This window comes from Ascaphus truei, chromosome 3 (genome assembly GCF_040206685.1).
Source record: "Ascaphus truei isolate aAscTru1 chromosome 3, aAscTru1.hap1, whole genome shotgun sequence".
In the NCBI taxonomy this organism is placed as follows: Eukaryota; Metazoa; Chordata; class Amphibia; order Anura; family Ascaphidae; genus Ascaphus; species Ascaphus truei.
The window spans coordinates 317,005,440-317,031,583 of record NC_134485.1 but is presented as its reverse complement, the minus strand read 5'-3'; the positions used below and the strand labels follow the sequence as shown (position 1 = coordinate 317,031,583).

General features: G+C 41.8%; 1 protein-coding gene across 3 annotated transcripts in view; it reads right to left on the bottom strand.

Moving 5' to 3' along the window:
- GTF2F2 (general transcription factor IIF subunit 2) overlaps positions 1 to 26,144 on the bottom strand; it is a 196,372-nt gene that overhangs the window by 46,197 nt on the left and 124,031 nt on the right. The window contains exons 7-10 of one of the 3 annotated variants that reach the window (XR_012799933.1): positions 9,291 to 9,390; positions 4,001 to 4,103; positions 1,635 to 1,746; positions 1,408 to 1,533 (exon numbers count right to left, since the gene is read on the bottom strand). Coding sequence is in view for 1 of the 3 variants with exons in the window: in XM_075591111.1 (XP_075447226.1) it covers positions 9,291 to 9,390 (100 nt within the window). In the remaining 2 variants the exon portion in view is untranslated. The remainder of the gene's footprint in view (positions 1 to 1,407; positions 1,534 to 1,634; positions 1,747 to 4,000; positions 4,104 to 9,290; positions 9,391 to 26,144) is intronic. The other 2 variants (XR_012799934.1, XM_075591111.1) reach the window with 2 other exon arrangements.

Sequence of the window (26,144 nt, the reverse complement as noted above, 5' to 3'; positions counted from 1 at the left end):
TACATGAACTTACATATAAAATAGTAAAAGTGAGTTTCACACGGTCCAGGTGAGAGCTGACAGCCCAGAGTAGTTGTTCAGTGAGAACGTTGTGCACCAAGTCCATGGACTGCCTGCTCGCAGCACCCGGAACCACAAGAAACTACACAGAGCACAGCTGATCCTGTAGGGCAGCGTCTCAGCCTTAGGCTGAGTCCATAGAGACTTCAGCCATGCGGAGGCGCGCGGAGGCTGAGGGAAAGCAGGTGCTTTCCCTGGCCTTAGACCGCGCGGCGTCCGGGGGCGTGTCGGGAGTGGGGGGGGGGGGGGCTGTGACGTCACGGAGCTGGTTCGCCCTCATTGGGCGAACCACTCACGTGACCGGCCCTACGCTCCGGCGAGCTCAGAAAACTAAAGATTTGTTAAGACACACGCTTCCGCAAGCGTGCGCGAGCCCCTGCTAAAGCCGCTCTCATTGCGGCTGCAGGGGCTAAGCGCTGACCATGCCCGAGGCCTTACAGGCACGCCGAACTGCCAGCTCGGCGTGCAACGATACAACATATCTACCTCACTGTCTTGAGCCTTGCGCAAGTAGATTAGTCCTATCTCTGCTGCTCGCGAGCGGGGAGAGAACAGCGGATTGGCACTACAGCTGAGAGGTGCCTTACGTGGTGACGTAAACGGAAAACAGTGACGACCTCAACGCATTTTCTATATATTAGAAACTTTTTTCAAATAGTGTCCAAAGTGCTGTGGCTCCTTTATACACGGTATGGCACCCAGAACTGTACTCCCTATTTAAATCTGGTTACATATTTAAGTCAAGGTAAAATGGTAATCTGCTCACTTGAATTAGCTATTCTTTTTATGCATGATAATATCCTAGTTGCCTTAGCAGTTACTTTAAACCAGGCAAAGTACAACTCATTTGTAATTGCACTTAGAGCAGTGGAATTATTTGCTAAACAATTTTAGACATATCGGAAATGCAAATACTTTTCAATTCCAGTGTTCACGGACATGTACATTTATTCTGGCTACTACAGTATATATTCCCAAGTGACACTATTGCCAGAAATGCAATTAGTTGGTTCAGGGGAATAGTTATCACCTGCAGCCGGGTCGCTGGCGATTTCATACTTGGAGCAGTTCCACCTAAACAATTATTTTACCCCTATTTATTTATTTTGAGGGTGGGATACAAGGGTTCCATAACCAAATGCTACTATTTTCAGCGTTGCAGACCTCCTGTTCCCGAGATACTCAGTTGTGAAGTTACTGGGTTTAAATCTTCTGCAGGGGAAACAAAATGGCGGCCAAATATTAGGCCAATAGGAAGCTGTAACATTCGTTGTGGCTTCCTATTGTATGACTACTGACAGTAATCCCCGGTAGAAACAAGGAAGTAGTACAACATGTACTTTATACCTGGGCAGTGCATAGTTAATGCTGAATTTCTTGATGTTTGCAGTCATATCTTTTTTGGCAAATCGTCGTTAGACAGCTGGAGAGTGCTTCAATATCAAAGCAGAGAGCAAATCACGTGAAACATATCTACAGGGAAAAAATTGTTTCAACATCATGCACAATGTCACCTTTAAAGCTCTGCATAAATTCACAGCTGTGTCTGCACAATCTGTTGTACAAGCGCCTACCTTAAAGCCGACATTTATTCATTTCAGTTATCCGCGCTGCTGGCCATGGCCAACTAAAAATACTTGTTTGAATGTTCATGTGGAACACCGTTATATTGATATAAAAGTTTGGCTGAGATGGAATAAAACAAAATATATTCAGCAACAACAAATTATTCAGTACAGCACAAGTGCAACATTCTAATTTTAACCCACTGTATGCATGCTATAAACTATTGCTGTTCATTTAGTGCCACGTGCCTACTTGGGCAGGGATTTACTAAACTCTGATAACATGGGATTGAGCTCCAATGGCCCTTACCTGCTATGGCAGGGATTTTCAACCGTTTTTTTGTTAAGGAACTCTATAATTGTGAAATTCTGCAGATCCTCAACCCTCTCTAGTAGCGTGTCTGAGATCAGATGGATTGTAAGTAACCTCAACCCTCTCTAATAGCGTGTCTGAGATCAGATGCATTGTAAGTAACCTCAACCCTCTCTAATAACGCGTCTGAGATCAGATCCATTGTAAGGAACCTCAACCCTCTCTAATAGCACGGCTGAGATCAGATCCATTGTAAGGAACCCCAACCCTCTCTTATAGCACGGCTGAGATCAGATGCATTATAAATTCTGCTGTATTTGGTATAATTTTCAAATGAGCTGAAAATTGCACAAAACCCTTTAGGGATGTGAACCCCGGTTGAAATACACTGTGCTATAGACTTGAGCTTAGTAAATCTCCCTGAAAATTAGATATATAGTTTTTTTTTAACAGTATTCGTGGCTACCAGTTAAAAGTGGAATATACAGTACAATGAAACAGATAGTTCAATTAAAACTTGCAATCATTTCACAGTCATCTATATTAGAAGACACATTTTAGTGATCGTGAAACTTGACCCGAGAATAATTTGGACGAGAAAGAGTCCCTTTGAGATGCACTCAACCTCCACTAACTATAAAAAAATAAAGATTATTTAAGTATAGATAATGATAAAAACCTAAGCAGCGCTTAACACACACAGCTCTATGTGAAGACAATATGGGATTAAATCCCCATGTAAATCCAATTTGATCTACTGTAAGGATATATACTTTAGACCTCTAGATCATGTTATTGATGGCCAGTTCACTGTGATGACTGGAGATATAGTATATCAGATGAAGGTCATTACAGAGATAAGTTTGTAGTTATTATACTCAATATTAATAATGGATTATATAAACCCAATGGTGATATACAGTTAACCCCACCCATGCTTATTTACACGAGTGCCAAAATTGTAAACAAAAATATACAAATGTAAAGAACGCTGCAGTAGACTCCCTTTGTTGTGATAGGGAAGTGGGTATTGTCCTACTGTGTTGCTTCACTGCAACAGTCTGTGTGCAGAGTAAGAAAAAATGTAACAAAAAGTGTTGAATATGCTTCTGCAGATTCACAGATTCCAGGGGGAGCATAGAGGAAAAAACACAAAAGCACAGAAAATCGAAGTACAGGAGAAATACAAAGTGAAACAAATGTCAGCTCCAATGTTGGCTCTTGTGAAAGGCCTACTTACAAACTGTAAGAATATCAACAGCAGTGTGTAATCAAGGCTTTAGGCAGTCTATCCAAGGTGAGTGTCAGCTCAGCATGGATTGAGGGAGAAGCAGCTCCAATACTCAAGAAGATGTAGCCCCAATATAGAGAGAGGAAAAAGCTACGTAGCATAGATCAACCAGGTTTAAAAGGTTTTAATCTAAGTGTAAAAATCGCACTTAAAAAACGGGCATATCACACTGCAATAGAGACCTGACAAAGCTGACGGTATCACGTGGCGAAACCGGTTGAGTGGGGGTCCTTTCACCATACAGAGCATTCTTGGAGAGGAGCCGCAGGCCGCTACCTGAAAACCAGATCTGACGTCAGACAACCAGACCCGCAGAGACGCGATGGAGTAAAGGCTGGAGACAGAGATCTTATGGTGGCTGCAGGATGGTGAGCTGGTGTGCCAAGCTGGCTCTTCAATACAGTATTGCAGTGTGATATGCCCGTTTTTTATTGATATATTGTAAGTGCGATTTTTACACTTAGATTAAAACCTTTTAAACCTGGTTGATCTATGCTATTAAACTAAACTAAAAGCATATAATCAGCGCTCTAACCTAAAAATCTATACCTATATATTAATTATAATAACAAGGTGCTCTATACATGAAAAAGGGGAATCCCCTATAGGAAAAACCCTAACATTAAGTCCTCACAACCTATTTTGGTAGATTAGGGAATGGCTGCCTCAGGAATAAACAAACCTATCCACAAGGATTGTATAACATGCACAAAAATTACAACAGAAAGGAACAGATATTACAACATATACAGTGATTCCCTGGCGCACTACCAGATATTAAACCTGACAGAAGGAGGTAGTCCCATAAATCGATTGATGATATGAATGAGATCCACAGTCCACAAAGTCCCGTTCTTTTAGATTGGAGACTTGTCTGGAAATACAAATGAAACAACCATTGCGCAGTACCCTATGGTCAGTGTTCCACACCCCCACCGTTGCTATCTACTTACTTAAAAATAGACAGAATTGGGCCTCAAGAGTGTATGTACAGTATAAGCATTACCATACGACAAACTTACTTTAATCCGAATTAGGGGGGGACGAAGAAAATATGTGGGGAAATAAAATGCATCTCACAATAATAAGACCCTTTATTCAGTTCTTTCATAGTTATTTCATCCCCCCGCCACACATTCAATTACCCCCCACACAATTAATCCTCCCTCCCCCCACTGAATTCTCCACGTCCCACCGCACACTTCAAAAATGTTACCTTGGTGAGAGGGCTGCTTTGGTCTCACGTTACTGAAGTGGCTACGAGGGCGGATGCGGAAGTTGGACCTGACATCCGGATGCCCCGCGCAGACAAGGTAAACAGGCAGGGAAGGAATCGGCCCCAAAGTGAAGGCCCGGCCCCAGCAGCCGGAACTGCGGAAGTGTGATTGCCCCAACCTCTGGCCGGGCCCGACTTCCAGCACCAGCCAGCTGGGCCCCCGGACAGAGGCACATGCATTTACTCAAAGAGCCGCGGCCTGCAGAGCCCTCACCTAGTCCTTGCACAGAACTGTAGTAGCCACTTTGGAAAGCTGGCAACTGTGGATGCCAAAAAAAGATCATGGTGTCCGCCTTTCAAGTTATAAATGTAGCACCGTGCTAGGAGGGGTTTTATTATCGCAAGACCAGGAAAAGTAGAAACAGGGGAACAAAAACTTAGGCATCGCTAGAGAAATTTGTTAAAAACATACTTATTTAAGGGTTAAATCAGAGTAAAGCTTTTGAAATTATGCAAGAGGAACTGCCGATTGGAACAATTAACAACAGTTGTAATAACTGCCAAAGTAATTGGCGGGGCATGGATGCAAAATATAGAATAATGGCCTTTTAAGTAATTAAACCTCAAAGAGCTTAGAGATAGTTCCATCTAATTTCAGTTTGGCATATTAGGTTTACCAAACAAAGATTACACAAATTATACCTCAAAGAGATGTGGCAGAAAAACTATTCAGCACACTGCCATATGACTCATTTCTGAACTTCAGAGAAGTCTTTAAGCTAGAGTAGGATACTCCAGTGCTTTGAGCCCCCCCGAGTGTCTGACTTAATTATAATCATCATGTATTAGACAACTTCTAGTCAGCTAGTAAGGGAGTTCTGCAGCCTCTGGGGTTTTCGGATGACTGTGGAATGTCACAACTCATTTCTGTTAGTGACAAACCTCACTGCTGCTGTTATAATGGTAACTATTTTCAAATGCAAGGGCATAGCATAAAATACGCTTATTTTTCAATACATGAAAAGCACATATGTATAGAAGTTCTAAGCTAACCAAATTAAAAAAAATATGTAAACCCTGGTTTAAGAAAACTGTATAGTGTGCACAAGAAAAATAATTTCTTAGCATTACTAGTTGTTACTTTTTGTAACGATACATAATTATCCTATTCATTAAATAGCAAATTAAAGTTTGTATATAACAATGACAGAAGCAGCATCTTCTCCCAGAGGAACTATTTTTATTCTTATTGACTAAACATGAATAGCAATGGGGGTGTACTAAAAAGGAACAAGGCAACGTACAATTTGAAGCAGCCATCTGCCAATGCTCAACTCCTAAGACTGCAACAGTTTTAACACTGGCAGGTCAAAGATATTCACTTATGCCAACAAGCCACTTAGATCAATGTTGCTGGTTGGCTATAGGGAGAAAGCTGCCCAAGTTGTTATCTTTGGAGCAGGCAAAACCCCTTTATTGAAATAATAAGATGTCTCCAGAACCATTGGTGTGCAGATGTAGGACTGCCCCAAACTTGGAGAAGCCCCTGGAAACAAAGGTATTTACTGTAAGACAATTACTGCTTTTAGTACCTTTTTTCTTTCTGGGTTTTTACCAAGGTCTGTTTCCCGGAAAATTGTGTAAAATGTACATATTGGCAAAATAAAATGTTGGTGTTCCATTTTTGAATAATCAAATATGTAGACAGAAACAGAAAAATATATATCAGATTTGTTTTTAAAAATTAGAAATACTTTTGGTATCTCGGATTCACCAGAGACCGGAAAAAAACCTGGTTATTAAGAATTGGCAATGAGGTGTAGGTGCGTAATGCTAAAGACCAGTAACAGAAGAGTACTTAGAATTATAAAGAATGGACACTTGTAGAATGATCCCCAGGTAAAGCTTGATTGAAGAAAGGTACTGGGTGTGTGGTCCTGGATGGTAAACTCACCACTCAGGGTAAGGCTGTATACACAATAACACCAGAAACCATAAGCATATAAATCACCCTAGATTGTACCAAATGTCCTGAAATCCATAATATGGAAACATGTAGCAAACAGAAAACTCACTTTTAGTGCTGCAACGTCCATGTAATCCAAAGTGCCAGGGGTCCAGGTGTGCCTCCGTCCAGTAGGTAGAATATCAAAGAGAAAAAGTGGCAGAGCACTACAAAATGTGTCCAAAATGAAATGAAGAGGAAAGTGCGTTTCCCATGAAAATATTATTTATTGGTCATAAACGACAAAAAAGGGCAAAGTGTAGCCCCACCAATGTTTCACGCTTCCCAGAGCGCTTTATCAAGGCCTTTATAAAGCTCTCCGAGAAGCGTGAAACGGTGGGGCTACACTTTGCCCTTTTTTGTCTTTTATGACCAATAAATAATATTTTCATGGGAAACGCACTTTCCTCTTCATTTCATTTTGGACACTTTTTGTAGTGCTCTGCCACCTTTTCCCTTTTCTACATTATTAAAACTTGTGCAGTATGAATAGCGCATGTGTGTCATAATCCTCATCTTCAGCCCACGTCATTTCACTGCGGGATGAAGGAATCCCTAATGATCTTCCAGGTATTGCGGTGGCAAGCCTTTTCTCCACGTTGCTCCAACAAATTTTCTGATTTCATCCTCCCATCTTACATTTAGCCGTCTTGGTCTTTTAATTTTCCTCGGAATCCAGTTTAGTACCATCTTTGTCCAACAATGGTAATTTCTTCTTGCAATATGTCCGGCTCACTGCCATTTTAATTTCTTCACCCTTGCAATGTCACTATCATTTGTTTCTTTTTCCTGTCTCTTCAGGTAATACCCAGCATACATCTTTCCATATTTCCTTGAGTTGTCTGAAGCTTCTGAATTATCTTCGCATTTAGGGTCCAAGTTTCATATCCATACGTGAGCACAGGCACGATACACTGGTCGCAAACTTTCCTCTTGAGACACAGTGGAATATTCCCTTGAAAGATTGTATTGTTTCTTCCAAATCCATCTTCATTCTCCTATTGATTTCATTCAAAAGGTTGCATTTCATTGTTACTTGCCAGCCAAGGTAGGCAGTTTTCAACTTCTTTTAGTTCTATTCCATTTATTTTAATCTGCAGACTTGACATTTCTTGATCACTTCGGTCTTGCTGAGATTCATATGGAGGCCCACTTTCTTCGGCGAGTTCTCAGATTTGTTTCTGGAGGACTTTTAGTATTCACCCTTGATTTTGAGTCCTTTGTCTTCCCAATCCCATATATTGTACAATTCAAGTGTTGCTGTGAAAAGCTTTGTTGACATTGTGTCTCCAAGTCACACTCCCTTGCTGATCCTGACCTTGTTTGTATCTTCATGTAATCAAATGGTTGATATGGCATTCTCATAAATGTAATTTATCATATCTATGTAAGCTTTTTCAATACTCGTCAATGCAATTCCCAAACCCCTTTCCATGTCTGCACATCACCTTTCCTCACCTAGACAGCTCAAAATCACCCTAAAATCTCCCTCATCCCATTACTCTCACCCAGAGATACTACCTTCATTTAAAAACATTTCATTTATAAAATACGAAAAATATATTGAAGATTTTTTGACAATTAAAACTTGTCGATAAATCTGTTTTAATACATTTTTTAACAATTTCATAAAGGACGAGAGTGATGGGATGAGGGGCATCTTGGGGGGGTGGTGGAAGCAGTGGAAGAAATGGTGAAGTGCAGGCATGTTTAAGGGTCCCAGGGGAAAAAGGATGCGGATAAGTGACTCAAGAGGAGGGTGGGGGGTATGGAGGGCTTAACAAAAGGAAAGTGAAGAGAGGAGTTCCTACCTTTCTCTGCTGCAGCCCGCTGCTCTCACATGCTCCCTCTCCCCATTCTGCCCAAAGCTCCTCCCCCTCCCTTGAGTCCGCAATAAGAAGGAGGAAGGGAGGGGACTCCGGGAGAGAGCGGGGCAGAGCGAAACAGCAAAGCAGCAGTGTCAAAGTTGCACCTTTGACCACAGGAATCCAGTAATATCGTGATAACAGCTAATGTCCGATATCGGCACACCAGCAGATATCACGATATTACTAAATATCGGTATATCACCCAACCCGAGTAGCAGCGCTTCTTACTTAGTAGTGCAACCATCATAATGGACTAAAAACTATATAATTGTTCTACACTCTCCCTGAAGTAAAAAAAAATCCCTCAGTGCAAGTCAAAGGAAGTTTAAGAAATGTTCTGGATTTCCCTATTACATCTTCCCTGAGAAAGTTATTCATATGTAGTCCAGTACGCTCCTAATAATATCACTGCAGGAATTCATTGTAAGGATACATTAATTACCTAAATGGCATATGTTTTACCCTATATTTCTCTATGCCTCCTGCCCACTGTCAAATGTACCGTTAGATGCTTTTCAGAGACACCGACTGATTCCTTCCTACAATTTCTTTAAAAAAAAAAAATTGAATTTCAAGTAAAATGAAAAGATTAGATCTGTATGCATTATTTTGAGTGCTATATTGGGCTTATGGTATACCGGTTGAGCACAGCAAGAATACAACCTTGTCATGGACTGAAATTGGGTGTAGCGTACCATACAAGTAAATAAAACTCTTCAATGATTACTTCAAAATAGGAGGCATCTATAAAAACCCATGGTGCCAATCACAGATCATTTACAACCTTTGGGTAAAAAAAATGACGGGTTCTTATTAAGCCATCACAATATCAAGAAGAAATATGCATCACTCTATATAACCCAATTGATATCAGATAATTGACTCTGATCATCACCATTTCTCACCTGGCATACAAGAGTAAAACAGAGACTGGATATTCATTGGCATAGGAATAAAGTTTAAAATGCTTACATTGTACCGATGGTTAGCCACAGGTTTGTAATTCGATGTTACAGCCTTATCTAATTGTTTTGACAGTCGCATTGGTTTGGAAGATTCCTCGATCTGTAGTCTTAAAAACAGAAAAATGAAATTATTGTTTTGACATATGTTCAACCATCTTGGTTTAATAATCTAGCATGTTCGTAAAAAAACAAAAACATTTAAAATGCCAGTACGAAACAAAGTTTAAGCCGCTTTGACAAAACTGAATGGATTACAGAAATGTAAGTTCCATTAGAACGTTCTCTCTTAAAAAAAAACACCCAGTAGGTAAGATAAATTGCACCTACAAGAATGTATTTATTAAATACAGACGACGCAGCACAACCTTGTTCCTTACAAATTAACAGCACAGATTATGGTTAATCGATTGGCTCTCCAGGTGTTTCTGGTCAAAAAACATTCTCACTGCCCAAAACGGCAGTTTTTTTTTTAATGTAATGCTTTTGAGCCTAAGCACTCCAGGATAGACCAGTGTGCCCCTCCTCTAATAGACTCCCCAAGTTAATAAGATAATACAGTTTAAAAAATGGGACCATGCAGATTGCTATGCATTTTTTTCAATTTTGACTGCTAAATCAAGATTACAACTAAACTACGTAAAATGGTTACAATGCATGTGCTCAACAGACAAGGAAAATTATCATTATATCAAGCTAACAAAAAACCTCTTAAGTTATATGTTGCAGGGTATATGCAACCACACGCGGGGTTTCTGGATAAGGCTTATTAAGCTTAAAAATACAGCACACAAAAACAAAACAGCTTCTTTTCAGCATATAAAAACAAAAGCTTCTTTTCAGCATACAAAAACCCAGACAGTTCATCAAACATGCATTTTGAAGACAGACCTTATAGCAGTAATCTACTTCAGAGTTTCAGTCCTATCTCTTGATCAGCCAGCCTGCATGTGTGTACAGCCTGGGGGTTTTAAAACACCTTGATGAGGCAGCTGGGATCAGACTAATCAACTCAGCTGGAAGTTAACCTCCTCACTGCTGCACTACACATAAGTCTGCCAGGCATAAGGCTTTTGACGTTTATTGACCCGGTCACATACATACATATACATACACATACACATATACATATATACATATATATATATACAGGCGGTCCTCATTTTACGACGCTTCGTTTTACGACGAACGGCTTATCCGACGCTTGTCAATGCATCCCTATGGCCCGTTTTACGACGCCCGAACGGCTTATCCGACGCTCTTACGACGCTTTAAAAAATTGCTACAAATGAACAACCAGACGGCTGCAGGCTAGGGAGATCATTCTGAACAGTCTGTGTGAAGGTTTGGTGGTGTATTTTAGGCCCAAAACCATGGCTGATCAAAGCAAAAAGCAAAGTGCTGTTACTCCAAAAAGGAATAGAAAATCTATAACTTTGGAGACCAAGCAAAACATCATAAAGCGCTCTGAGAAAGGAGAGACGAACACAGAAATTGGACGTTCCTTGGATATACCTCGCACAACTATTGTGACTATAATCAAAGACAAGGCAAGAATCCTGGAACAGATCAAGGGCTCAGCACCTATGCAAGGTACGACAATAAGGCAACGTGCTGGTCATATTGCTGAGGTGGAAAAACTCCTCATCATATGGCTGGAAGATCAATCCCAGCGTCATGTGCCCATTAGTTTAGCCTTAATTCAGGCCAAGGCTTTGAGTCTGTATGAGGACATTAAGCAACAGCATGGAGAAGGGGCCACTGAGGAAACGTTCACTGCAAGTAAGGGCTGGTTTATGCGGTTTAAAGAGAGGGCAAACTTGCATAACATTAAAGTGACCGGTGAAGCTGCTAGTGCTGATGAGGAGGCAGCTAAAACCTTCCCTGTTACATTGGCCAAAATTATAGACGGTGGCTATTGCGCACGTCAAGTGTTCAATGTTGATGAGACTGGGCTCTACTGGAAGAAAATGCCCAGTAGAAGCTACATTGCAAGAGAGGAAAAATCTATGCCCGGGTTTAAAGTTGCAAAGGACAGGCTGACTCTTCTGCTTGGATCAAATGCTGCAGGTGATTTCAAGCTAAAACCTTTGCTTGTTTATCATGCAGAAAACCCTAGGGCATTCACGGGTTATGCAAAGAGCACACTTCCAGTGATTTGGAAGTCCAACCGTAAGGCATGGGTAACAGGGAGCCTTTTTGAGGACTGGTTCCAACATCAATTTGTTCCGGCTGTGCAATTATATTGCATGAACCAGAACCTCGATTTCAAAGCATTGCTGCTCCTGGACAATGCTCCTGGCCATCCCGTGTACCTGGATGACCATCATCCAAACATCATGGTGGTGTTCATGCCCCCCAACACCACCTCACTGATACAGCCGATGGACCAGGGGGTTATCGCTTCCTTCAAGGCCTACTATCTTAGGCGAACATTTGCCCAGGCCATCAGAGCAACCGATGTGGAAGGTGGTCCAACCTTAAAAGAATTTTGGAAGGGTTACAACATTCTTCATGCAGTGAGAAACATCGGAGAGGCATGGAATGAGGTGAAACAATCCAATCTAAATGGAGTTTGGCGTAATTTGTGCCCGGATTTTGTGCCTGATGTCCAAGGCCTTACAGAGACTGTTGCAGAAGTTACAAAAACTGTTGTGCAAATGGCCAGAGATCTCAACTTGGAGGTGGAAACCGAGGATATTGAGGAGTTGCACGCCTCACATTCTAACGAGTTGAGCAATGAAGAACTCATGCAATTAGATGATCAATAGAATTGATGAAGAGGAGGCCCACCAATCTGCTGATGTGGCACAGCCACAGCCACGTAAATCTTTGTCAAGCAAAATGTTGGCTGCGGCATTCAAGCACATTGATAGCGCACTGGCCATATTTGAGGACAATGACCCTAACATTGAACGGAGTTCAACAGTCAGTCGTGGGGTGTCTAACCAAATCAGCTGCTATAGAGAGATCTACACGCAGAAAAGGAAAGGATCTGTCCAGACTTCAAAGAAGAGGTTCTTCAAGAGGCCGAAACCTTCAACTGCACCTACATCACCTCCAAAAAGTCCGTTATCTATTGAAGATTCCCCCCCCCCATCATCTTCCTCCAATAATTGACGTGTTTTTTTTTTGCTCATGTACATTTCTGTACAGAATACAGCATAGTTTTATTTTATAGTTTTATTTAACAGTTCTGGAATCAATAAATATAATGTTTACATCATAATCTATGTGTGTGCAGCATATCTTATTGCTTGAGTAACATTTTCTGTGTATTTTAGCATTAAAAATGCCTTCAGGAACGGAACGTTTAATTTAAACAGTGTTCCTATGGGAAAACGGGTTTCGCTTTACGACGCTTCGCTATCCGACGCCATTTTGAGTAACGCATTGCGTCGGATAACCGAGGATCGCCTGTATATATATATATATATATATATATATATATATATACAGCTAAACCCCGTTATAACGCGGGTCTCGGGGTCCACCCCGAGACCACCGCGTTACTAACGGGGTCGCGAGAAAAAAAAATGGCCGCCGCGCTTTAACGCATATTCATCCCGCGGGACAGGAGATGGGAGCGGGCATGTCCCTCCGCTCCCCGCTTCCCCATGTCACCGCGGGACAGGCCGCGGGGCAGGAGATGGGAGCGGGGATGTCTCTCCTGTCCCCGCTTCCCCCTGTCACCTCGGGACAGGCCGCGGGGCAGGAGATGGGAGCGGGGATGTCCCTCCTGTCCCCGCTTCCCCCTGTCACCTCGGGACAGGCCGCGGGGCAGGAGATGGGAGCGGGGATGTCCCTCCTGTCCCCGCTTCACCCTGTCACCGCGGGACAGGCCGCGGGGCAGGAGATGGGAGTGGGGATGTCCCTCAGGTCGCCGCTTACCTCAGAACCATGCTGCCTGCATGGAGGTTGTAGCGGGGGGTTTCTTCTCCCCACCGCTGTCCCCGGTGCTCCCGCTGCCTGCGCGGGAGGAGGGGGGGGAGCGGGTGGTGGTGCTGGTCGCGGCCCGTCTGTGTAGAGTGAGAGAGTGTGTGTGTATGTATATATGGGAGAGAAAGTGTGTGTGTGTATATGGGTGTGTGAGTGTGGGTAAGTGTCTGTGAGTGTGTGTAAGTGTCTGAGTGTGTGTGTAAGTGTGTGTGAGTGTGTGTGAGTGTGTGTGAGTGTCTGTGAGTGTGTAAGTGTGTGTGAGTGTGTGTGAGTGTGTGTGAGTGTGTGTGAGTGTCTGTGAGTGTCTAAGTGTGTGTAAGTGTGTGTAAGTGTGTGTGAGTGTGTGTGAGTGTCTAAGTGTGTGTAAGTGTGTGTGTGTGTGTGTGTGTGTGTGTGTGTGAGTGTGTGTGAGTGTCTGTAAGTGTGCGTGAGTGTGCGTAAGTGTGTGTGAGTGTGCGTGAGTGTGGTCAGTGTGTGTGCAGTGTGTCAGTGTGAGCAATGAGCAGTGTGTGTGCAGTGTGCAGTGTGTGTGCAGTGTGGCAGTGAGCAATGAGCAGTGTGTGTGCAGTGAGTGTGTGCAGTGTGTCAGTGTGAGCAATGAGCAGTGTGTGTGCAGTGTGCAGTGTGTGTGCAGTGTGGCAGTGTGAGCAATGAGCAGTGTGTGTGCAGTGAGTGTGTGCAGTGTGCAAAAAAAAAAATGTAAAAATTTTTTTTTTAAAAAATATTTTTTTTTTTTTTTTTTTTTTTTTAAAACGGGAGCCACGGGAAAACCGCGTTATAACCGAATCGCGGTATAACGAGGCGCGTTATAACGGGGTTTAGCTGTATATATATATATATATATATATATATATATATAGGAAAAGAAGAGGAGAGAGCGCACGCCCATAGCGTAAAATCGTATATTTAATGAGGGGAAGGGGAAGAGGGGGGGTAAAAATGCACTTACAAAAGTACAGTTAAAATAAGCATTGCGTGATAATAATCACCACCATCCGGTTGCTGCTGTATATTCTTGGGGCAATCCCGATCTCAGAGCAGAATGGATCAACGTCCCAGCAGGTATCCAGGGCCAGTGGATGTGTGATGCTGTTTAAGAGTCCAAGAAAGTGGCTCCGTGTTCTCAAGCCTCTGTAGCACCAGCGCGTGGATCGGTCCACTCCAGCGCTTTGTGATGACGTAATGTCAATGCGTCCAACATGATGACGCTCCCTGACGCGTTTCGTCACTCACGGGTAACTTTCTCAAAGGGAAGTGTGGAGAAGGGGAAGGTCCGGTATTTATATACATACTCTAATGATGTTAATTCACTAGAACGCCCCTACTCAGCTGGAAAGTGCTTCGTGCTGAATACAAGTATAACCACCAATGAATACATATAAAATACGCCTAATTAAGATAAAACCTATTCGAATTGGAGGAGATTGAGTGTAAGTGATAAACCACAGATATTAAAAATGCTATACCTAAGGGGAATATACACATCCATTCAAATACTCTATATCATGAATATGAACATGAAAACTCTACATATAAACACATATATAGACTATAAGTTAATATATATCTATTTACAAAAATATATCAATATGGGTAAATTCATTAACCCCTAATACATCACATGTATAGCAATGTTATTCCCATAAAAGGCTTGTACAAATATAAACATAATACATTACAAATAGTTACAAACATATCAGAACTAGAAAAATGAAAAAATGAAAAAATGAATGAAAAAATGAAATGAATAATCAAAAAACAAATTATTTTCCCTTTATATATAATAAAAATCAAACCATTAAAAAAAATTTCTAATGCAGATATCAAAAAAAGGAAAAAGAACATGATGAGTCCATAGACACCCAAGTGTAAAAGTAGGGATTATTAGGGATAATAATGGGAATCATTATGCCACGAACAAAGCAAGGTGTCTGGAGGGAGATATGTTAAAGAATACTACATTAATAATAATGATAATATCACCTGTGAATGTGATATATAAATAATTTATAAATTAAAAATATATATAAAATATAATTAGTGTATTGTATTCTGTGATAATTTATAAATGAATAAATATCAATATATTGGGTGTACATAAGATTGGTGTAAAAATAACAACAATATCTCAACTTACAAATACTTTTATTACTAACTATAATATTATTTTATAGTCTATAAACATTATATAAATGTGTAAAACAATATAAATAAAAAAGTGATATATAAGTGAGTGATTCATTGGTGTGCTGAATAACGTGTGCGATGTTATGACCAAAAAACCATATATGAACTATTACTATAACTAAAGTTCCTGACAAAAGGGGAGAGGACAGAGAGACCCAGACAATGGATGACGAAGAACAGCAGAGGAATTCTCACAGGAAGAGACGTCCAAGGACCAATTATACAAATGTACTGACATCTAGGCATTCATTGAGTCCACCCGGGCTTAAAGTGCCCAACTGGTGGATCCAAAAAGTTTCCCGCCTGCAGAGAGTCTTGAACCGGTCGCCTCCTAGAGCACACGGTGAAATGGTCTCAATTCCCATTACTTTCATAGTCTTAGGATCCTGCTGATGGAATAATTTGAAGTGTCGAGAAACACTATGGGAATTGAGACCTTTGATCACATTTCTCCTGTGCTCCAGGAAACGAGTGCCAAGAGTCCTGGTGGTGCGTCCAACATATTTTTGGCCGCATCCACACTGTATTAGGTACACAACATAGGTGCTGAGACAATTAATAGAACTAGTAATGGCATGTGTGGTACCTCTGCTTGGGGAACAAACTTGTGTCCGATTTAAGAGATATGCCTGCAAGTAATCTACTCGCATGCTGCATATAGTAAAAAAAAATATATATACAAACTATATATACAATATAAAGTATGTGTAGCCAAGGCTGCTGCTTTAAGGGCAATCTTGGATATATTAAAGGTGGTACAAATCAATAGGTAAATCAGTCAAAAACTTTTTAATTGGAAAATCTGTTAAAAGTAGAGAGAGGGAGCCGATGTCAATTTTAAATGAATTTGATTGAGAGTTTATGGAACAAACTGAACATTATGTAATGAATTACAACAATCTCTAATTTCTGACTGTTCTTTTAGATCAAGCTATTTGGCAAGCATTTTAAAAGTGTCAAAATATGAAATAAGGGTTAAATATTGAAAGCAGCAATAACCTCGATTATATATTTTTATTTCTTATTGCAATAAAGGGCTCTGTCAGAGCAAAAACCCACTCCAGTCTTACCAATTGCGACCCCCTTGTTCAGGAAACACAGATATTTATTTATAAAATATTTTACCAGGAAGTAATACATTGAGAGTTACCTCTCGTTTACCAAGATTTAATGTCTGGCACACACATTATTCAACTTATTTAATGGCCATTATACCTAGCACCAAATTTTGTTTCTAAAAAGTCCTGGGACATCATCAGGTCCTGATCTCCTGAACCAGAGCGCTTAGTAGCCGAGATACCCTTTGCCACAAGCAACCACCGCTAAGAAATGCAAAGAACTACAAATCAAGGTTAGAAGGGAAATAAACCGGTAAGTATGGCAAACTCATGGACATGTTTAAAAAGTAATTATGGCAAAAGGAGCCGTGGAGAAAAAAAGCCAGCATGCAATTTATGTGACAATCAAACGTATGGCGCATCAAGCAGTTATGCCAAATGCTGCCCCTCACAAAAGGCTCTTTTGTGGTTAAAATCTCAGTATGTAAGAACAAAAATGATAAAGATTTTATATAAGAGCGATACATAAAGGCAATTCAACCTTATTTCTTTTAACCTTTTGCCCATCTTTGTTTATTGTTTTCTTAGACACCGACTAACATTTATATAACTTTGGCACTAGGAGTATTGTAATATCTTAAAACATTAGACATATTTAAAATAATTTTTAATAGCAAAGACTCTGGAGGAGGACGGTAACCATCCCTCTTGTTTAATTATGATAATGTAATTGACAATTAAGAAAGCCCATTACCTATGATAGGGAACGAGAAGGGGCTGGGGTAGGAGTAGTACTTAACATGCAGTAAGAAACAAAAGAAACAAAGTAGGTCTCAAGTTTTAACTTAAGACAACTTTTAAAAAATGATTGTAAAACAGGCATCCATTCTAATAAAGGCCTCCGTTACCAAGATTAACCATTTAAACATATTATTGCCTATGACACTGCACCTTTAATGGACGAACATGATTATAATACATTACAATAATTGCACTGAATTACTGCAAAGTATATAATACAACCTTATTGAGAATTTAAATAGACTTGTATTACACTAAATCCTTGGACATGGAAAGACACAAAATAAGGGTACTGAAAGCAGTTCGCTGTCATTTCTCAGACTGTATAAGATGTTCAATTTGAAGCTCCTTGGAGCTGGCCCCTCCTTAGGCCGAGTCCATAGAAGGACAGGCCGCGCTGAGGCGTGCGGACACTCAGCGCTGAGCCCCTGCATCCTCAATGAGGATGCCTTGAGAGGGGGCTCACGCGAGCGTCCGCAGGCGTGCTGAGGCTTTGGAATTATCAGCTGACAGCCAAGCTGTTTTTCAGCGCGCTGTCGGCTGAAAACATCCAATCAGCCTGAAGCAGCGTCAACGTCACCGTGACGTTGACGTCAGTGCGTCGCGAGCGATTGGCCCAGCGACGTCACTGCCCCGCCTCCAACCACCTCCCCCCCCCCCCCGGCTCCCTTCGCGCACGCTGGCTCGCCTGCAAGTCCGTGGAATCGTGCAGATTTCAGCAGGCGAGCCTCAGCACGGCTCGGAACTTCTCACCCCTCTATGGCCCCAGCCTTCCATAAAATATGTATTGTATTGTATTGTATGTCTTTATTTATATAGCGCCATTAGTGTACATAGCGCTTCACAGTAGTAATACATGTGGTAATCAAATAAATAACAGATAATATAAATAACAGATCATGGGAATAAGTGCTTTAGACATAAAAGTAACATTTCGGAAGAGGAGTCCCTGCCCCGAGGAGCTTACAGTCTAATTGGTAGGTAGGGAGAACGTACAGAGACAGTAGGAGGGAGTTCTGGTAAGTGCGTCTGCAGGGGGCCAAGCATTATGTATCGTGTTTAGAATATCCACAGTGCTATTCATATGCTTCTTTAAGCAAGTGTGTCTTAAGGTGGGTCTTAAAGGTGGATAGAGAGGGTGCTAGTCGGGTACTGAGGGGAAGGGCATTCCAGAGGTGTGGGGCAGTCGGTGAAAAAGGTTTAAGGCGGGAGAGGGCTTTAGATACAAAGGGGGTAGAAAGAAGACATCCTTGAGAAGAACGCAAGAGTCTGGATGGTGCATACCGAGAAATTAGGGATGAGATGTAAGGAGGGGCAGAAGAATGTAAAGCTTTAAAAGTGAGGAGAAGAATGGAGTGTGAGATGCGGGATTTGATCGGAAGCCAGGAGAGGGATTTCATGAGGGGAGATGCTGAGACAGATCTAGGAAAGAGTAGAGTGATTCTGGCAGCAGCATTTAGGATAGATTGTAGGGGAGACAGGTGAGAGGCAGGAAGGCCGGACAGCAGGAGGTTACAGTAATCAAGACGGGAGAGAATGAGGGCCTGAGTCAGAGTTTTAGAAGTCGAACAACAGAGGAAAGGGCGTATCTTAGTTATAATGCGGAGGAAAAGGCGACAAGTTTTAGAAATGTTTTGAATGTGAGGGGCGAATGTGAGAGAGGAGTCGAGTGTGACCCCTAGGCAGCGTGCTTGGGCTACTGGGTGAATGATTGTAGTTCCAACAGTAATGTGGAAGGAGGTAGTAGGGCCAGGTTTGGGAGGAAGTATGAGGAGCTCTGTTTTAGCCATGTTGAGTTTAAGGCGTCGGAGGGCCATCCAGGATGATATAGCAGAGAGACATTCAGAAACTTTGGTTTGTACAGCAGGTGTAAGGTCAGGTGTTGAAAAGTATATTTGTGTGTCGTCGGCATAGAGGTGATAATTAAACCCAAAAGATGTTATTAGGTCACCTAGAGAGAGTGTGTACAGAGAAAAGAGAAGAGGTCCCAGGACAGAGCCCTGGGGTACCCCCACAGAGAGATCAATAGAGGAGGAGGAGGTGTTAGCAGAAGAGACACTAAAAGTACGATGGGAGAGGTAGGATGAGATCCAGGATAGAGCTCTGTTCCGAATACCAAGAGTATGGAGAAAGTGGAGGAGAAGAGGGTGGTCCACTGTGTCAAATGCTGCAGAGAGGTCGAGTAATATGAGCAGAGTGTAATGACCTCTGTCTTTGGCAGCATGGAGGTCGTCAGTTATTTTAGTGAGGGCTGTTTCGGTGGAGTGAGCAGTGCGGAAGCCAGATTGTAGAGGGTCTAGGAGAGAATAGGTGTTGAGAAAATGGAGCAAGCGAGAGAATACAAGACGTTCAAGTAGTTTAGAGGCAAAAGGCAGGAGGGAGACAGGTCGATAGTTAGAAAGACAGGTAGGGTCAAGCTTGCTGTTTTTGAGTAATGGTATGACTGTTGCATGTTTGAAGGAGGATGGAAAGGTTCCAGAGCAGAGGGAGGAGTTAAAAATGTGTGTAAGCGTAGGGATTATAGTAGGAGCTAGAGGTTTTAGGAGATGGGAGGGAATGGGGTCAAGAGGGCAAGTGGTAGAGGGAGAAGAGGAGATCAACAGCGACACATCCTCCTCTGAGACAGTGGAAAAAGACTCAAGGAAGGCAGAAGGAGAGTTAGGAAGAGGTGTAGGATAGGGGGAAGAAACAGAGGGGATGTTCTGCCGTATGGATTCCACCTTTTCCTTAAAATAGTCAGCAAAGTCCTGAGCGGAGATGGAGGAAGGAGAGGCAGCTGAGGGTGGTTTGAGTAGAGTATCAATGACAGAGAACAGTCGGCGTGGGTTAGACTTGTGCATGTTGATTAGTGCAGAAAAGTAGGCTTGTTTAGCTTGCGAGAGGGCAGAGTTGAAACAGGATAGCATAAATTTGTAGTGAAGGAAGTCTGCGAGAGTGTGAGACTTCCTCCAGAGGCGTTCAGAGGAACGCAGCATGCGCGTGTGGGAATTTAGCCAGGGTCTAGGGTTAGAAGGGCGAGGGCGGCAGAGAGAAAGCGGGGCATGTAGATCAAGAGACGAGGACAAGACAGAGTTGTACTTTCTGACCAGGTTGTCAGGGTCTGTAGCAGAGCTGAGAGAGGAGAGGGAGGAGTGTAAAGTGGACTCAAAGTCAGGTAAGTGAATAGAGCGCAGGTTTCTGCAGAACCGGGGGGTAGATGGAGGTGGAGAAGGGGAGAAGCGAGATAGAGAGAATGAGATGAGATGATGGTCAGAGAGAGGAAAAGGGGAAATGGAGAAATCAGAGAGAGAGAAGTTTTTAGTGAAAACCAGGTCTAAGTAGTGGCCATCCTTGTGGGTGCTGGCTGCAGTTCACTGTTGAAGGCCAAAAGAAGAGGTAAGAGAAAGAAAGCGGGAAGCCCAAGAGAGAGAGGGGTCATCAATGTGGCAATTGAAGTCCCCAAGGAGAAGAACAGGGGAGTCTGAGGAGAGAAAGAAAGAGAGCCAGGATTCAAAGTGAGAGAGAAAGGCAGAAGGGGGATGAGTAGAGGTAGGTGGGCGATAGATGACCGCCACATGAACAGGGAGAGGAGAGAAGATCTGGACAGTGTGAGCCTCAAAGGAGGGAAAAGCAAGAGAGGGGGGAATAGGAAGGGTTCGGTAACGGCAGACAGAGGAGAGCAGGAGCACCACGCCTCCACCCCTGCCATCAGGGCGCGGAGTGTGGGAGAAGGAAAGGCCACCATAGGAGAGGGCAGCTTCCAGAGCAGAGTCAGACTGAGTGAGCCAGGTCTCAGTTATAGCAAAGAGAAGCAGGGAGTGAGAGAGAAAGAAGTCATGTACAGAGAGGAACTTGTTAGAAAGAGAGCGTGCGTTCCAAAGGGCACAGGAGAAAGGGAGAGAGGAGGGAGGGTGGCAGGGGATGGGTATGAGGTTGGAGGGGTTGACACCAGAAGGAGTTGAAGTTGCATGTGGGAGGCGAGGACGAGAGCAAGTTGAAATAAGACAGGGACCAGGATTGGGAGAGATATCCCCAGAAGCAAGGAGGAGAAGCATGGATAGAAAGAGGATGAGTGAGGAGGATTTGTAGGGGTGTTTTTTAGTGCAGGGGATATAGCTGTGTGGTGTCAGAGGACGCAGGTAAGAAAGGAGTTCATGTGAACTGAGAAGTGGTGAAGAAAGGAGAGATGGAGATATATGAATAGAGTTTGAGACATACTGAGGCTGGTAAAAAGAAGTTCATATTGTCTGATTTTAAGCTCGCCCAGATCACTTAAATAGCAGGTCTTGCGATGCACCTGTAAATGACCAGTCTACTAAGACTTCTTCCTCCATCAGAGAGGTAAAGAGAATGTTTGCAAATAGTGTTAGGATGGATAAAAAGGGCATACACTGGCGACACACTTTATTCGAGCTCGGCTAGTCCCACGAATTCGGGTATACCCGGGTGTATTGAGGTTTGTGACTGTTTTCTGCCCGAGTGCATTGGGTTATTTTCCAGGCAGGGATTGAAGCATTTTATTCCCGCTGGCTGCAATACTGCACAGTATATATATATATATATATACTGCATTACAATTCATGAATTTATGCCATCTGGTAGACACGCGAAGCATTGCAGCCTATTAAATCCTAATCATTATCATTTAACAGATCAGCCGCCCGTCAGCCAGGCATGAACCCAGGCTGGGAAGGCAAACGCAACGGGGCTTGTCAGAGGTGAGGAGCGGCGCATTCCAGGTATCTGCCAGGTACATACTGGGTATTTGCTCGAATAAAGTGTGTCGGTGCAGTAACATGGCGAGGTTACAGGCTTAAAAATACTTTGGCCAAAGAATTTGACTAAATGAATGTTATTCATGGGAAGACAGATAATTATTTAACTATATAATTTGTCATATTGGATATAGCACCAACACTTTTTGTCTTTTGCTGTACTGTATACATTAGGTCACAAACCCAGCATATACTTTCACCCCCCACCCCGATATATACTTTCTCCTATATACATGCTAAAGGGAGTTTATTTTATTATATATTGCGCCACACGTTGTGGTGGGTACCACTAGGCGTTTAATCCTCCCAGACATAGTAATATTATCATTATTGAACTGGAGATATGATCTATTGAAGGCATTTCGGACATTATGTGTTCTTAACATTTGAAAAGGACTTTTCCTTAGCTCATATTGTGACTGACAGTCCAATCCAAACTGCTATGGTGCTCAAACACAGTAGCACTCCTTTTGGCAGAATATATATGGTGTGGTGGGATGAAGTTCTGAGCTTGCAGGGCTTGTGTGTTAACATTATCGTTTTATTGTTATGGTCTTTGCAACCCCATTGCACTGCTCTGCAATAGGTTGGTGCTATATACAGGGAATATAATTACTATACTTTATGGTATCATAGTAAAGGACACAGAACTGTGAGATCTCATTTAGTCGGGTCTCTGGCCTTTGATAATTATGCAGTATAATGAAGGTATTACCATTGTAACTTATTAGAAAAGATGAGGCCAAAAAACATGTCGTACGAGTTCAACGTTTTGTTCAATTCTAAAACTGGGCAAGATATACACACACAGTACTATGCTTGTAGCGATTCAGAGAAAGTCACCCGGGAAAAACGAGGGCCATTCAGTTTATTGCCGGGGTTGGGTGATAACATTTAGTCTATTTGATGAGCTTTGAAAAGCCCCACCAGCAAATTGAATTATCCACAATGCTACATAGCAGCACTATTGGATTAAAATCAGTCATATGGTACCGTAGGTAAACATTTTTACAACGGAGCGGTTTTTCTTGTACTGAAACTGTAATGCATGTTGGTACGGTAAGTGCATATGTAATGCAGTGTTGAGATTCAGATGCTTTTACAGAGCATTGTTTTATTGGTACCTTGATTGATCTGTCAATCTGTTTCTTGGTGTTACGAAGATATCCCAAAACACAATGTATACCAAACTAATTAAAAGGCTTCAATTGATCTACTTCAATGAAAGCACAATATGAACTGGCTGCCTTAGCAGATATATCATGAGCAATATGCAAAACCAAGATAAACCAATCTATTTAAAACTTACATTCCCACTTAAAAATACTGCTATTTTTAACAACTTAACAATGCATACAGCTTCCTTAGAAAGATGCAACCATCTTTAAATTGAAACGTATCCATAGTTTCCTGTGAAAAGTGGATGTTTTTCTTTTGGATTTTATATAACTATATTCATTCTTATCTGCTATTAATTGTGTTACACTTCTATCTGTTAACTAAAGATGGTCTGATCATTAATTTTACACAGAACAAAAAGAAATCAATGAGGATTGAAAACGTACTTGTAGATATAACCGCTGGAGATTACATACAGTATATGGTAAACTGTACAGCTCCAATTATTGTACAAATACTGTACTCGCTTAACATTTATTTTCAAACTTCAGATTTTATCAGCCCAGGTTTATTTTTATTTAAAATTAAATAAAAATAATAATACAAATGAACAGAGATAATCAGAATTACATAGTTGCATAGTAGATGAGGTTGAAAAAAGCCATGCGTCCATCAAGTTCAACCTATGCCAAATTTAGACGGATTCTTTATCCTATGTACGTACCTGTAGTATATTGATCCAGAGGAAGGCAAACAAAAAACCCCAGTGACATATCATCTAATGATATCTCATAAGGGGAAAATAAATTCCTTCCTGACTCCAAGAATTGGCAATCGGATTAATCCCTGGATCGACATCCTTCCCATGTTTACTTATTTGGTATATATCCCTGTATACCTTTCCTTTCTAAAAAGATGTCCAAACTTTTTTGAACAAATCTATTGTATCTGCCATCACAGTCTCCATGGGTAATGATTTCCACATGTTAACTGCCCTTAATGTAAAGAACCCTTTCCTTTCTTGCTGGTGAAATCTCCTTTCCTCCAACCTTAAGGGATGGCCCCGAGTCCTTTGTACTGCCCTTGGGATGAATAGTTCTTTTGAAAGCTCCTTGTACTACCCCCGAGTATATTTGTATATAGTTATCATATCCCCTCTTTGGCCGAGTCCATGGTCAGCGCTTATCTGCTGACCCGCGCTGACGCTGGTCAGTGAGCCCCTGCTGCCACAATGAGAGCGGCTTTAGCAGGGGCTCGCACACGCTTCCGCAGGCGTGCTGAAGCGTAGCCGACAATAAGTTTTTCGTTTAAGCGCTCACGGGAGCGCAGGGCCGTTCACGTGAGCGGTTCACCCAATGAGGGCGAACCAGCTCCGTGATGTCACTGGCCCGCCCCCCCCCCCCCGACACGCCCCCGGAAAGCAACCGCTTTCCCTCAGCCTCCGCACGGCTGAATTCTCTATGGACTCAGCTTTAGACGCCTCTTTTCTAATGTAAATAAATCTAATTTAGCTAGCCTCTCCTCATAAGTTAGATTGTCCTCTTTATTAATTTGGTGGCTCTACTCTGCATTCTCTCTAGTTACAAAATGTCTTTTCCAAGGAGTGCCCAAAACTGTACTCCATATTCAAGCTGTGGTCTTACTAATGCTTTATAAAGCGGCATAATTATGTTTACTTCCCTTCCATCCTTTGTCCGTTAAATGCAAGATAAGATCTTGTTTGCCTCTGCAGCTACTGCATGACTTTGGGCACTATTTAGGAGTCCTTAAGGTTTTAGAAATTAAAGAAATACTACCACATTAACAAAATACAGACAATTATCTCGTTTGTATTAGAGAACAGGGATCAGTTAAGTTTTAAAGATAGAAGATTGAAATTATAACAAAACTGGCAGTGAAAGGCGAGAGTTGAGGAATACAATTTAATATCCGGAAAATGTGATAACAGTAAAGGAAAGATTAAGAGACAAACTAATAAGAATTTAATGCGACTCCATTACTGCCTATTTAGAAACCATAACACTGCTTTCTTATATTTGACCAATACGTTATATATAATATGATCATATCTGGTCTGTTTTGAAAACTGGTATTCCTACCCGTTCTTTCAATTGTAACGTACTGTATAATGGTGGTAATAATGGTTTTCCTTTATCGTATGTTAAAAGCCTTGGGTTGAAATCCATTAATTTAATAACCTTGGTGTTTAAAGACTTCAGTCACATTTCAAATGAGTTCACTTCCACAGGCAGGTACTTTGGTTGGGAATTGCAACGTCTTATCTAAATCTCTAACCAAATCACATTTAAATCACTCACAAGAACCCAAAATTCCAGCTAAACCGTTTGTGTGCCGTCTCTTTTTCCACCGACGTTTACAGAAAATGGAATCCAAACAGAAGGTACAAGCTCAAATAAAAGTTCCTGAAAGTGTTGTGTTACCAGGTCTTGACTACGGACGAGTCCATGTTTATGATTACACATTGATCACTAAAGTCTATTTCAGAAACGCCATTATTCCATAGTGTTTTACTCATAATTATTTTGTTGTATTTAGTGCAGAAATTAAAAAATACGTCACTAACTGGTTAAAACATGAATTTTCTTTAGTTTAAACATCTGCTGAAAATTTGAGGTGTATAGAGAAAATGTGGAAAGGAGTGTCAGACCTGGTCTAACCCTGTTGAACCCTCATGTGATTAATCTGTCACTGATAACAGAACTGAAGTACAGTTGTCCTGTTCCTGTTCGAGCGTGATGTCCACTACATAAACGCACGTTATGACATAGTGGCTGTGTCATGGGGCCCCTGGAGTGCCAGGCCTTGGTTAATGTTTTGGCACGTACCACTTCCTCATGTTATGTTTAAGAGAAAATAATACAAATGTATGTAACACAGCATGTATTACATTCTATTTGTTTTCTGTCGATTGTATGCATACACATTACTGTAATCTGAAATGAAAGGGAGTTTAAAAAAATCTGTTGCGCTGCTTTGCCCCTCCCC